The 14,943-nt window shown below is 42.7% G+C and overlaps 1 protein-coding gene across 2 annotated transcripts in view; it reads left to right on the top strand.

Annotated features, from left to right (window-relative positions):
- The first annotated feature begins 8,048 nt into the window (after positions 1–8,048).
- Positions 8,049–14,943, top strand: part of CCDC83 (coiled-coil domain containing 83) — a 30,777-nt gene continuing 23,882 nt past the window's right edge. The window contains exons 1-3 of one of the 2 annotated variants that reach the window (XM_053305426.1): positions 8,049–8,205; positions 11,604–11,751; positions 13,721–13,805. In XM_053305426.1, the coding sequence (XP_053161401.1) occupies positions 11,633–11,751; positions 13,721–13,805 (204 nt within the window). In that variant the 5' untranslated portion in view covers positions 8,049–8,205; positions 11,604–11,632. Of the gene's footprint in view, positions 8,206–8,235; positions 8,304–11,601; positions 11,752–13,720; positions 13,806–14,943 lie in introns of those variants that run through there. The other variant, XM_053305427.1, reaches the window with a different exon arrangement.

Raw genomic sequence — 14,943 nt, forward strand, 5'->3', positions numbered from 1 at the left:
CAGGATGACAGGACGGGCACTAAATGCTCTGCTCCCTGATAAGGGAGCAACAGTGGTGTATGTTCACAAGCACAAATACTTCAGGTAGCAGTACAAGCAGGGCACCCCAGCACATGCTGGGAGGGGAGCAAATGCCTGAGAGGGAAGGGGAGCCTGGGTTCAGGTAGAAAAGGCAGAACCAAGCAGGAAGCACTACAACTGTACCAAATTTGGTACAAATTGGTTAGAAGGTTCACAAAGCCCACTTGCACCTCAAATGTTCATGTATCTACCATCTTGAATCGGGGTGGATTACATCATTACAAACTAAACCATTGAGGTGTCACTATGTGTGCCTACAGCTGCAGCAAATTTGGTTCAAATTGGATAGGCAATTCACAAGTTAGCCCACTTGCTCCTCAAACGTTTATGCGTCTGTCATTTTGAATTGGGGTGGATGACATCATCACAAACTAAGCAGTTGAGATGTCCCTGTGTGTCACTCACTACAACTGTACCAAATTTGGTTCATATTGGTTACGTCCAATATTGTGAAGTTGATAGGGACACACACACACACACACACACACAAAATACTGGGTGAGCTCACAAGCTTACTTTCTTTAAGGAAAGTAGACTAAAAAGGTATGCAATAAGAATAGCTGTCTTTTCATAGAGCAGATTGTAAGAGAGAGAAGTGTTAACTACCCACAAGCAACTCAAATTCAAGCAACACAATGAAGGGGAAAAATTTATTTCACATGTCTAACTGAACTGGTACCTATCATTACTCACAGGCAGGGTCCTTCCTGCTCTCTCTATCCACCAGGAGGCTATACACAAAGGGCTTCTGCCCCGAATCTCCTTCAGAAGAGAGAGTGTGCATTTACACACCAGCCAAACTTACCCCGAAGTCCCTTCGAGATTTTTGGACCCACTCCACACACAAACCGGGCTTTATGATGCAAATTCTAGCTTATCTTGACATATGTGTCCAGGTTTTTAAAAAGCCGGTTTTAAGCTACTTTTTCTGAAAATGCCAGAGCAAATGGGAGAGGCACTGATGTAGAATTATTAGCATGATAAGAGGCATTTCTGCTTTCTTCAGAAATGCAGATCTCTCTGCAGGAGCTCTCTCTCTCCCCCCCCCCCACTCCCATTAGCTAGAAGGAAAACACGGAGTATGCCATGTGGACTTGTTTTAAAAAAACCCACTGAGAGCAGAGGGGAGGGGCTGCTTCCCTCAATGCTGCGAGTGTACTTCGAAGTGGCTTCTCTCAACGTTTACCCCGAAGCCTGAAGCCAAGTGCGAATAACTCCCAGGCTGCGGTCTCCCAATTCTCCAGCAGCTTCTCAGACAGCTGCTTCCTTAGGGCACTCTTTGGACAGAACAAAGCGATGATGGGACTTGGGCCTGATCCTGCAGGGCTGTTGTTATGTTCTTAATGGCTGCTCCTCTGGTAGCTATAGGCCACCTCCAGCCTCAGAGGCAAGATGCCTCTAAATATTATAATTATTATTACATTTATCCCACTCTTCCGCCAAGGAGCCCAGAGCGGTGTACTACATACTTAAGCTTCTCCTCACAACAACCCTGTGAAGTAGATTAGGCTGAGAGAGAAGTGACTGGCCCAGAGTCACCCAGCAAGTATCATGGCTGAATGGGGATTCCGCTACACCAGGGCATGCCCTCACCTCTTGCCTGTGGGCTTCTCAGAAGCATCTGGTGGGCCACTGGGTGAAACAGGATGCTGGTCTAGATGGGCCTTGGGTCTGATCCAGCAGGGCTGTTCTTATGTTCTAAATAAAGCTTCCTCTTCTTCTGCTGGTGGCTGTGAGTGTAGTTCCCGCCCAGTTGTCTGAACTGGTCCTTCTATTTTGATTTTCCCAGGCTTTTTCCCTTACTAGGAAAGGCCCACCTGCCCAGCAATTACTCTACATGAGGACTAGTTCTCCCTCAAATCCTTCCCATCACTACACCCCTAAATACAAGGTGCTAGGAAACAGCAATGAGAGAGAACAGTTACGGAGGGCACAGTGGTAGTGCCCTCTTTATACAGGGCGCTAACATTGTTAGAAAGTTAACAATTCTTCATTCAGAAAGCCAGTATAAACAGAGTCCTCCTCCTCTAGCAAAGTGAAATTAGCCTTTGGCAAATATTTATGTTGTAGGAGTGGATCCTTGTAGAGAATGTGGTAGCACCGGTCAAGCTGCAAAGCCTATCTTGAAAAGAACAGCCAGTTTAATCAGTGACTCAGACAGTACCATCTAGAATCACTGGTGCTTTTTCTTAATCAGAAGAGTACATTTATGTATCCTCTTTAAAGCATTTCCTTTGAGACTTCACTGCTTTGGGGTACATAAATATATATCATCCGGTTCAATCTTAAATTCATACTCATGTTCTTCCTAGACCTTCTAGGCCTTCCTAAACTAGAGTATTAAGCCTGTTTCTGGGCTGTGCTTCTTCACATTGAAGATGAGGGTTACATTCAGTCACATGACTGAATAATTCCCCCAGGCCTAAATCATCATCATCATCATCATCATCCCTTCATGCAGAAAATTAGATGTCACAGAGTAGGCTAGGTAAGAACCCTTTTTCCTGCCACCTAGCTTTTTAAGTGCAAGGAATGTTTTGCATGAAGGAGCATTCAGTTGCATAAACTGTAATCTCTAGTCTGAAGGGTTATAGCCCAGAAAAAAGCCCTATTCACATGTTATGTTCCACACACATATACGTGTACACATACAGATCTGTATGCACCTACAGTTATTCACATTAGGCTGAACAGCAGTATTTTTTTCTATCTGTACCATGTATTATTTTTACATCTACATTTATATCCCACTCTTCCTCCAAGGAGCCCAGAACAATGCACAAGATTGTGTTTATTCTCACAACAACCCTGTGCGGTAGGCTACACAGAGAGGTAAGTGACTGACCCTGAATCACCCAGAAAGCTTTCTGTATGTATTTATTTAAAATATTTATATCCCACCCCTCCAGTACACTACTGCTCAGGGCGGTTCACAACATTAATAAAATAGACACAATGTAAAATACATGGTTAACAAAATTAAACAACTTAAAAGATCAAACTAAAAGCACATTTAAAATTACAATTTTTAAAAAAGTTTCAAATTAAAAGTTATTAATAAAAAGCAAAAAACTGGGAACTATAAAAACTACCAGATATAAGCAGCAGATAAAACATTTAAAAGCCTCGTTAAAAAGATGTTTTTAATTGTTTGTTAAAAACACTGAGGGAGGGTGCATGGCTAAGCTCTTTGGGGAAGGCTGAGGGCATTTGAACTTTGTTCTCCCAAGTTCTAGTCCAGCACACAAACCACTACACCACACTGGCTCTGTATTTGAGAGACCTGTACCTAGGTTCACTTTAAAAATGAACCCAGGTACCGTCATTCACACAAATACATGTGCATGTGTACAGGCACCTAAATGCGCATTACTAAAGCCCTGTTAAGGCATTCACAGATTGCCCACTGAACATGCTTACAGGGCTTGAAATGGGTAAGAAGTCCCACCACTTTTCCCATCACTCACTCTCCCAGCCCCACTTTTCACATTTGCCGCAGTTCAGATGAATACTGCAGCAAGCATGAAGAGTGGGGCTGGGGGGGGGGGGGTGCGAGTGAGAGGCAGGGAGTGGGACTTCCGACCCATTTCAAGCCCTGTAAGCGTGATCAGTGGGTGTCCTGAACGCCTGCACACAGCTTTAATGTCTGAATAGGGCTAGAGTGCTACCAGTGCAGTAAGCACGAGGCCTGCTTGTTCCATTCATGTGGTTGCCATTCTCTTGTGCCTGCTGCAGTGCATTACTTCGTCACACACCAGGAGCGCAGAGGCTGGATCCAGAACTAAAATCTGGCAGACTGGCCTTCGTCCCCAGCCTGGATGGAAAGGAGGAGCCCACTGGAGTCCTATGGCTTCTGTGACAGGGAAGCTGGTGAGAGGCCTAAAACCCAACACCCCGGGGTTTTCTCAAACTCGTCTCCCCAGATGTTGTTGGACTACAACTCCCATCACCATCCCCAGCAGTCCCTTATTGATTCTACTCTGCAAACTTGTTTAAATGTCAACAAATACTTAAAAGGGCAGATGATGATCAATGAACTAATATTCTTCATAGGAAGCTGCCATATACTGGGTCAGACTGATGTGAACATGGTTCGTCCCTGAGTCCGCCTCTTAGTCAATCAAACAGACTCAGTGGGAATCATTTAGAGGCTTTATTGCTACTGCAGTTTAGCAATAGGTAATCAATAGGCTAACGCTCTCAAACCGATTACAGTTTGGTTGCAGGCACGTCTTACATTTATACAGACAATCTAGTGATGCTGACACACTAGATATACGTGACAATAAAATGGTGGTCTAAGTATCTAGTACACATGCGAATGATTCATTTTTCATCGGGTGATTACTCCTTATTTGGTTATATCCGGTTTTCTTACAATGGGAAGCTTGGCTGTCTCAGCAAGTTTCATAGATACATTTTAGCTGGAGAGAGATAATGACGCCAATCATGAGAGGCAGTGATGTCCCTGAGCTGGGCTGGGGTTACTTTAAGTTAGAATGAGGTATTCTGGGCAAACTGTTAAAGAAACTGGAGTTTCTTTGGTTTTCTAAGTACATCAATTCCCCCCGAAAAACTGGATCATCCTGAATCTTCAGGATGTCTTAATTAAGGTTTGTAAAGGTACAGCTGTATATATGGGTCTTGCATTATGGTGAGGTTTAAAGGTTCTCATAAACGTTTGGATTAAAGCTGGAATGCATTATAAGCAGCAACATGTGATTATCAATAAAAAGAAAATACATGCTTATAACTAGAATTATCTTCTTTGCCCAGAAGTCCATAGGTTCTCCATATTAGTTAAAGCTAATAGGGTCAGGTTAAATAAAAGTTGTAACTGTCTGGAAATATTAATAATAGCTCTTTCTAACGCATAAACTCCTAATTTTGGAAATATAGTTCTGTGTTTTGTGTAGCTAAAGGATTTGGGACATATGTGGTTTTGGGATGCCTTAAGTACTTGTGATGCCTTAAACATAGATTTTACAGAAATGGAGGTGCTAAATGGGCTGTACATATGGCAATAAAACTAGATACATTGTATACAACATCCTAGAGCTACAAGCATAATTAGTATAATTCCATAAATCAACACACATATCCTTAACCACCCATATCTGGCATGATTTGATATAGATAAAAAGTTTTACACATAGCAGCAAGGTGTACATATAAAGATCATACAAGTTATAGCAAGCAAAATTGTTTTAACCCACCTTCATCCCAAATAAAGTATCAATAACAGTCTTACACTGTGGAACCAGGTGCTTCTGGCGATTAATGGATTATCAGCTTGTGGAAAGCGATGGCAATGACAAGTCATGTACAATCACATTGATTAAATACAGGTGTCTATAAAATTAGCAGGTAAAGCTTGATACTTGGGCTAGCTTAATGTCTTAGAGTGCAAAAGAAACAGTAACTTGGGGATAGGTGCAGACTTGCAGGTAAATGCTCTGGGTGAAACAGTGAGATGAGTGGCACAATATGTAGCGAAGCAAGTAAGGAAATGACCAGAGAACAAGCATGTGAGGTCCATGTCCTTACAGCAAGGGGATAGCAGGGTTTTCAACATAATGATAGCACACAGTCACTATAAGAAAGTAATATAAGAAAGTGGTGTAAATCATCAACTCCCACCCCCCTTAGTGTCCTCTAGAGTCTGTCATGGCCAAAAAGGAAGCTATGGAGTGCTCTAGAATTCAAAAATCTAAGAGTCCTTGGTAAGAAAAAATATTTTAGTCCTTCAATTGAGAACCAAATGCTCTTGTACAAAGTTGCAGGATTTTGGCTATCCTGGATGTTCTCTGATCTGTGTTGTTTTGGCTTGTTTGGCTAGTGTCCATAGACAAGCTCGAATGTTCATGTGTTTGGGAGCCTTGATTCCCCCCCTTGTGGGCAATTTGAAATAGTGTCTTTGGCAGAATTTGAAATAGTGTCTTTGGCAAGGTATCTTACCCAGGTAGGATGGTTCAGGGTTTTACAGCTTTTGGGAAGATGCTGTTGCATGTATGACTCCAGAGAAAAGTAAACAAATTGGCTTGCCTGTTTGTTATCAGGCAATCTTCAGGCATTTGTTGTCTATCCCTCTCCTATAGCACTTAGGAGCAGGAAGATGAACTTTTCATTAGGCCCTCTTCCTCGAACACAGGACAGGGTAGCAGATGGACATTCTGTCACCATTGGGTTGGATTGGAAACGCAGATAGGGACTCCCTTCGGGTAGCTGCTGGTGGTGGTGGTTAATTTTCCTGGGTCAGTGTTGATGTCCTCTGGAGACTCCCTTGGGATCACGTTCTGGCGATGGATCCAGGTATTCCTTCAATCTGGGGAGGACCAATCCTTCTTGGAAAGACAGTTCAAGGCACTATTGGTTGCAAACCTGTTTACTTGAGAGAAAGACAGGCAAGTGAGTTACCAATTCCCTCCCCCCATGTAGGGACAGCATTGGAGTTTCTTTGGTTTTCTAAACACATCAAGACCATTGGTCCATCTAGCTCAGTATTGTCTACACAGACCGGCAGCAGCTTCTCCAAGGTTGCAGGCAGGAATCTCTCCCAGCCCTATCTTGGAGATGCCAAGATTCAAGAAAGGAACTTAGAACCTCCTCTTCCTAGAGCAGCTCCATCCCCTAATTTTGTACAATGCTCACACATGTCGTCTCCCATTCAAATGTGAACCAGGGTGGACCTTGTTTAGCAAAGGGAACAATGCGTGCTCGCTACCACAAGATCAGCAATCCTCTCTTATTTTAATTGCACATTGTGGTTATAGTCCATATATGTAAGTATTTTATTTCTGGTCTATTTTCAGAAATAAAGTCTGATTTCACCTGCCACTTTATATGTTTCAGTTTATAAGATGCCTTTCTTCAGTGACTGGACTGGAATTGTAGTCTCTCATTCACTTGTAACTAGAGTGGACCCTGCTTAGCAAAGGGGACAAGTCATGCTTGCTACCACAAGATCAGCTCAAATTCTAAGAAAATCTTTAGAGTTGGAAGGGATCTTAGAAGTCTTCAGTCCAACCCTCTGCTCCATGCAGGAAACTGCAACCCCAATCCTTGCAGATTGCCACCCAGCCTCTGTTTGAAACCCTCCAGCGAAGGGGAGCCTACCATTACATGAGGCAGACTGTTCCACTGTCAAACAGCTCTTATAGCTAGGGAATTCTTCCCAATGCCTAGCCCAAATCTGCATCCTTATCCTTTCAACCCATTGCTTCTAGTCCGGGCCTCAGGACCAACAGAGAGCAAATCAATTTCTCCTAGGGTTCTCCGGGGGCAGTTGCCACCGGCTCGTCTGGTGGCCACTCAGGGATGGGCCTTCTCTGCTGCTGTCCCGAGGCTTTGGAATGTGCTTCCTAGTGAAATAAGAGCCTCCCCATCTCTGACAGCCTTTAAAAAATCTTTGAAGACACATCTGTTCACCCAGGCTTTTAACTGATATTGTTTTGATTGTTTTAATGCTGTTTTAAAATATTGTTTAAAACTTTTTAAATTGTAATGTTTTAAACTTTTCATTTGTGTTTTAACAAATGTTTTACTTTGTTTTTATTCTTTTGTAAACCACCCAGAGATGTAAGTTTTGGGCAGTATAAAAATATGTAAATAATATAAATAATAATAAATAGGTGGCAGCCCTTCAGATATTTGAAGATGGCAATCATAACCCCTCCTTTAACCTCCTTTTCTCTCGTCAACCATTCCTCATGGGACTTGATTTCCAGATCCCTCACCATTTTTGTTGCCTTTCTATGAACCTAGAGTGCAGCCCTGCTCTTAAAACATCTGTCTTAATTATGGTTTTAGGAGCTCTCTGTGTGTATGGAGATGTCTGTGTGTGCTGTTTCAATTTTAAGCTTTTAAGCTTGCTTTAAAAAAAAAATTAATTGCTGTAGTTCCCTCACTGAAGCACAAGAGGGAGATGTCTCCTCATAAAATCTTGATCATAACCTTTCTCAGGGGATAAAACAGAACAAAAAGGAAGTCAGGCTGCTAGCCTGCAGAGGGCCATGTTGGCGTGGTTACCGTGGTAACCGGGAAAGTGCCTCCACTGAAACCAATTGGAAGGCAGCCGCCGGTCATAGGCAGCCCCCCCACCCCACCCAGCAGGATAAATCTTTGGTAAGAGAGTGGGGAGCGGGGGGGGGGTGTCACAGGGATGAAGGAGGAGTACGAGGCTGGGCTAATATTGGAATTAAGCATTTGAACATGTGTGCATAAGGAACCGGCAGTGGAGTTGTAGGCGTGTGGGGAGAGAAGTCTGCTTCTCCCCAACGTTTTTAAACATTTATTTATTTATTTATTTATTTATTTATTTATTTATTTATTTTTGCCTTTTTATACCGTCTTTGTTCCCTTTGCTAAACAGGGTCCACCCTGTTTCGCATTTGAATGGGAGACGACATGTGTGAGCATTGTACGAAATTAGAGGATGGAGCCGCTCTAGGAAGAGGAGGTTCTAAGTTCCCTTCTTGAATCTTGGCATCTCCAAGATAGGGCTGGGAGAGATTCCTGCCTGCAACCTTGGAGAAGCTGCTGCCGGTCTGTGTAGACAATACTGAGCTAGATGGACCAATGGTCTTGATGTGTTTAGAAAACCAAAGCAACTCCAATGCTGTCCCTACATGGGGGGGAGGGAATTGGTAATCTACATCTACATGAAACCTCTGGGAGAGGTCATCAGGAGATTCGGTGCAGGGTGCTTTCGGTCTGCTGATGACACCCAAATCTGTTTATCCAGGAGGTCAGCATCATCAGGGCGCTTTCCAGACTGGACCCTACAACGGGGTCAGGACATATCTTGGAAGTGTGCTTCCACACTTCCTGCATCGTGGCACTGTGCAGTCCCTACGGGGACAGCAGAGTGCCGTTCATGTTTCCAATGCTTTGTTTCAAATTTAATCACTGCGATATAGAGCTAGGATGTCATATATCCGGTGTTTAAAAGTTGCTGTTTTTTCGGGTTGTTAGTTTTCGCGAGACTGTTCCCCCTGCTGTTTACGTCCCAAACACGACTTGCCTGAACGGAGGCATTTTGCTGCTGTTGAGCAGCTAGATGGAAAGCGCCCAGGAGAAGCCATAATAACCTCCTGGAGGCAGTGATGGGCTGGATGAGGGATAACAAACTGAGGCTGAATCCAGATAAGACGGAGGTACTTATTGTGTGGGGTTGGAACTCAAGAGACAATTTTGACCTGCCGGTTCTGGATGGGGTCACACTTCCCCACAAGAAGCAGGTATGCAGTGCTTCTGGATCCAAACTTTCCCCTGGTGTCTCGGGCTGAGTAGTGGCCAGAGGTGCTTTCTATCAGCTTTGGCTGATACGCCAGCTGTGTCCATTTCTTGAGATAAACAACCTCAAGACAGTAGTACATATGCTGGTAACCTCTATGTATACTGCTCTGGGCTCCTTGGAGGAAGAGCGGAATATAAATGTAAAAAAATTAAAAATTAAAAAATACTGCTACATTCTCTATGTCTGTAGTCCAGAAAGAGCAGTTGGTACAGAATGCGGCTGCCAGGTTGGTCTCCAGGTCATCCTGAAAGAGACCATATTAGTCCTATATTAAAAGAACTACACTGGCTACCAGTAAGTTTCTGAGCAAAATATAAGGTGCTGGTTATAACCTATAAAGCCTTAAACAGCTTAGGAAAGTCTTCTTCACTATGAGCCCCATTGCCTATTGAGATCATCTGGAGAGGTTCATCTGCAGTTGCCACGAGCTCTCTGGTGGCTACGCAGGGACAGGCCTTTTCTGTTGCCACCCCGAGACTCTGGAATGTGCTTCCTGATGAAATAAGAGCCTCCCCATCTCTGACAACTTTTCTAAATTCTCCAAAGACACATTGATTAACCTAAGCTTTTTAACTAGGCCTGTGGTTTTACATTGTTTTAATGTTTTGATTTCTGTTTTAATTTGTTGCTGTAAACCGCCCAGAGACAGACATGTAGGTTGGTGTACAAATATAATCAATCAATCAATCAATAGTTTGGAATACTGAATAATCCAAGAGATGTCAAGCAGTCATTCCACTTTACAGACAAAAACTCAAATATTCACAGTTAATTCCACCCCGCCTCCCATATATGTTTTTAAACATGCATTTTTTGGTTTCTAAATCCAAACAAGAAAACCACACATGATATTCTAACTAGAAAATGAAAGCAACATGAAGAAAACTAAATATCTTGCTGATTAAGTTATACAGATCTTACAGATGGACACACGGTCCCTAAAGTAGACATGCATAGTGTGAGAGGATTATTGCTAACATTAAAAAGTAATAATAAATAACCAGATATGGAAGTGAAAACTAATGTTTTAAAGCTTAATCAGAAGAAATATATATATGTGCATTTAACTGGAATATGTTTAAACTCTTTTCCACATAAGAAATAAAGAATTTTTTTAGTTTTATACACTTTCCTAAACCTAGGTTTTCCTTAGGATTTAAAGTTAGGATAAAGTGAAGATAACTTTTCTAAAATTAATATTTTATGCTTGCTGAACTTGCTGTGTAGGTTTATAGATGGTTGCATTTTCCAAGAGCAAAGTCCTGTTTAGGTGTTCTACTTATAAATGAAGTGCACCCGAGTACAGCAACCATGAAAGCACACCTTTAAGAACAGCCCCATTTAACATGCTCGTTAAGCCGGCCTGCTCATGCACCACTAGGACAGTAATTGTTTGTCTAAAGAAACAAATGCTGTACTTGTGGAGAGATTTCCCCCATTACTGCAAATGCTGTCTCTTCAGACAAACACTGTCCGTCTTGGTGTTTTTCACAGCAGGCTTTACCACGTGTTTACTGTGAAGCTTTACTTCGAGTTCGAAGTTGCCCAATAAAATTGATGCAAAAAGTGGATTTTTAAATTTACCTTGGATATAGAATATACTACACTCTAATTTGCATTGAAAAACCCAAATCGTGTGTGAAGTGTTCCCCGATAGTTCGCAGGGACTTTGGGGTAAATCTGGCCGATATGTGAATGCCCACCCACTGTTCCAGAGGAGATGCGTGCTAAAAGCCCTGTGTAAAAAACACCCTGGTGGATTAGGGGGTTAAAAAGTGTAACAGATAAAGCTAAAGGGGAGGCACCACACCAGTGAGAACAGGACCCACCGAAGGAACTCTTCATTCCTCTTACTAACTCCTGGTGATTTGGGGGGATTTTTCCTGTTTTCCCCCAGTATTTTTCAGTCTTTTTGCAACCATGATTCCCCTAACCCTGTTTGCCATCGATTTCAATGGCTCATCTACCGCAAATTCACCAACTGAGAGGTTTTCCTGGAACGGAACCTTCACAGTTGGAAAGGGATGACTGTACACTCACATATCATTGTGCAGTTCTGAATTTTCTTTTAAAAGGTGTGTGCACACACATATGCATTTGTACACATACACATACGTGCATGTACACACACATACTCTATCACCAGTGGAGAGTGCAATGGTCCTAGGGTAATGTTAAAGCATGCACTTATCCAGAATATGAATGTCTCATTTGCTTCTGCTAGATCTGTTTCGCTCTGCAAAGCCATAAGCCATGGTGAAGGACAAGAAAAAGAAGGATAAAAAGGACAAGAAGGAGAAGAAGAAGAAGAAGAAAAGCACATCACAGCTGGAACCTCAAACTTATTTTCCCGAAGCTCTGCTGGCATATCAGTATGTACAACATGTAGGGGAGTTTCATCAGTGTCGTTAGGCATTTGTGGACAGTAGAACCTTTGCCTCCATCCTGTTGACCTTATGGTAGGAATTCTCAAACTTCACTGGCTCCCAATACGTTTCAAGGCCCAATACAAAGTGCTGGTTTTAACTGTTAAAGCCCTAAACGGCTTAGGACCAGATTACTTAAGAGAGCGCCTTGCCTCATATGTCCTACCCAACCCTTGAGATCTTCTTCAGAGGCTTGGCTCTGACTACCCCTGCCAAATGACGTGAAGCAGGTGGCTACTACGGCCTTTTTGGTGGTGTCACCCCAGTTGTGGAATAGTCTCCCCAGTGAGGCTCAGTTGGCATAATCACTTGGATCTTTTAGACATCAGGTGAAGACCTTTCTGTTCACCCAAGCCTTTTTAAAAGGTTACATAAGAACAGCTCTGCTGGATCAAGCCCAAGGCCTCTCTAGTTCAGCATCCTGTTTCACACAGTGGCCCACCAGATGCCTCTGGGAAGCCCACAGGCAAGAGCTGAGGGCATGCCCTCTCTCTTGCTGTTGCTCTGTTTAGAGGCATCTTGTCTCTGAGGCTGGAGGTGGCCGATAGCCCTCAGACTAGTAGCCATTAACAGATGTCCTCCATGAATTTGTCAAACCCTTCTTAAAGCTGTCCAGGATGGTGGTTTTCACTACATATTGTAGCAGATAATTCCATAAGTTAATTATGTGTTGTGTGAAAAAGTATTAAATTTCTTGGCAATCAGTTTCATGGGATGGCTTCTGGCATGAGTGTTATGAGAGAGGGAGAAAAAATTGTTTCTTTCCACACCATGCATAATTTTATAGACCTCTATCATATAAAGATGGTTTTTTTTAAAGTTAAAACAATGTTTTCTCTATTTTCTTGTATTTTTATTTTATTTTAACGTGTTTTAATTGTTTTATTCAATCGTTTCATTGTTTTACTTATCCTCCCAGAGAACGGTTGTTATGGGGTGGCCAACAATAAAGTTGTTATTCTTACTACATTTATTATTATTATTTCTTGTTTACACAGTCAGACAGGTGTTATTGACTGGTTTGTTTTATCCAGACATCGAGTCCTTCACAAGGACCTGGGATGGCTGAATTTTATTGTCAGTTGTTATAGATATCGTCGCAGAATATAGGCTGTTCCCAGTAAAGCTGCTTTTTGTAATTGGCTGGTGGTGATTTCTATGGCCCCTATGGTGTTGAGGTGCTCTTCAATAATAATAATAATGATGATAATAATGATGATGATGATGATGATAATAATAATTAATAATTCAATTTCTATACCGCCCTTCCAAAAATGGCTCAGGGCGGTTTACATAGAGAAATAATAAATAAATAAGATGGATCCCTGTCCCCAAAGGGCTCACAATCTAAAGGAACTGCACCCAGGGCGCCAATTATCACTGGGATTATTTTGGTCGCGTTATTGACCATTTTAAGTGCATCTTCTTCACTGTCCTTGATATATTCTTCAAGGCCTCTTTTCTCCTCCTCTACTGTTTGATGGACTTGTAGCATTCCTCTTCCACCTGAGCTGCGAGGGAGGTATAGCCTATCGACATCACTGTGGGGGTGCAGAGCATTATTGATGGTCATGATTTTCCTGGTCTTATGATCCAGCGTCTCTAGCTCTGCCTGGGTCCAGTCTATAATTCCTGCAGTGTATCTGATAACAGGTATAGCCCAGGTGTTTATGGCTTGTATGGTGTTCCTGCCATTGAGTTTGGACTTGAGGATTTTTCTAACTCTCCTGATGTATTCACTTCCAATATTTCTTTTAACTTCAGTGTGTGCGATGTTATCAACCTGGAGATGATGATGATGATGATGATGATGATGATGATGATGATGATGACATTTATGTGCCTCCAAGGCACTCATGTATCTTATCCTTGGTAGCTTTATGGTAACTTGCCATATCTGTTCAATTCTCTTCAGAATACAGATAAAGGAAGAGATCATCGATGAGCTTCTGTTTGAAATAAAGCAACTGGAAGAAAAGAATGACAGATACAACGAAAGGGTAAGTAAACATCTCTCTCTTCTTTGGTTCCATTTAAACAAATGGGTGTAGCGCAGTGGCTAAGTGTCTTGAAGTCCCCTGGTTTATATTTCACTTCAGCCACGAATTCACCGGATAGACATAGAGAAGCCACTATTCTTTCTGCCTCTTTACCAATATGGAGATAAAGGTAAGGTAAAGTGTGCCATCGAGTCAGTGTTGACTCCTGGCGACCACAGAGCCCTGTGGTTGTCTTTGGTAGAATACAGGAGGGGTTCACCATTGCCTCATCCCACACAGTATGAGATGATGCCTTTCAGCATCTTCCTATATCGCTGCTGCTTGACATAGTAGCAGCAGGGATTCAAACCAGCAACCTTCTGCTTGTTAGTCAAGCACTTCCCTCCTGCGCCATTTATGGAGATAATTGTGGTGGAAGAGCAAAAAAATAACAACTGCCAGTCCTGAGGTGCACATCTGAGATTAACCTATGCCCCATCATGGTTTTTAATATTGATAATTGCCTAATTATCCAGTCACTAGCAAAGTGGGTGGAAGGTGGATGAAGAGAGGATCTATATATTGCACACCTTTGCATTCTGTGCCCAGAGATGCACTGGCACCCCTACATTCTGCACTCAGAGACACGCTGCTGTCCCCATACAAGCTGCATACATAGACATATTGACACCCCCTCTCCTATGGGGTTTCTATTGGTGGAGGCTGGGCAACCCAGTGTCAGAGGTAGGGAGCAGTTTTTGTCCCCTCTGCTATGTTCGTGCAGTGCTTTACTTTTCACCATAGGTATGAATGGTAGCCATTCGCTTATATGTGAGGAGCGCTGGTCTTGTGGTAGCAATCTTGAATTGCCCCGTTTGCTAAGCAGAGTCAGCCCAGGTTTGCATTTGAATGGGAGACTACATGTGTGAACACGATAAGATAGTCCCCTTAGGAGATGGGAAGAGCACCATGCTTGCATGCAGAAGGTTCTAAGTTCGCTCCCTGGCAGCATCTCCAAGATAGGGCTGAGAGAGACTCCTGCCTGCAACCTTGGAGAAGCCGCTGCCAGTCTGGGTAGATAATACTGAGCTAGATGGACCAATGGTTCGACTCAGTATATGCCAGCTTCCTATGTTCCTAAAGCAAATACAATAAATAC

This window comes from Hemicordylus capensis, chromosome 3, assembly GCF_027244095.1.
Source record: "Hemicordylus capensis ecotype Gifberg chromosome 3, rHemCap1.1.pri, whole genome shotgun sequence".
NCBI lineage: Eukaryota > Metazoa > Chordata > Lepidosauria > Squamata > Cordylidae > Hemicordylus > Hemicordylus capensis.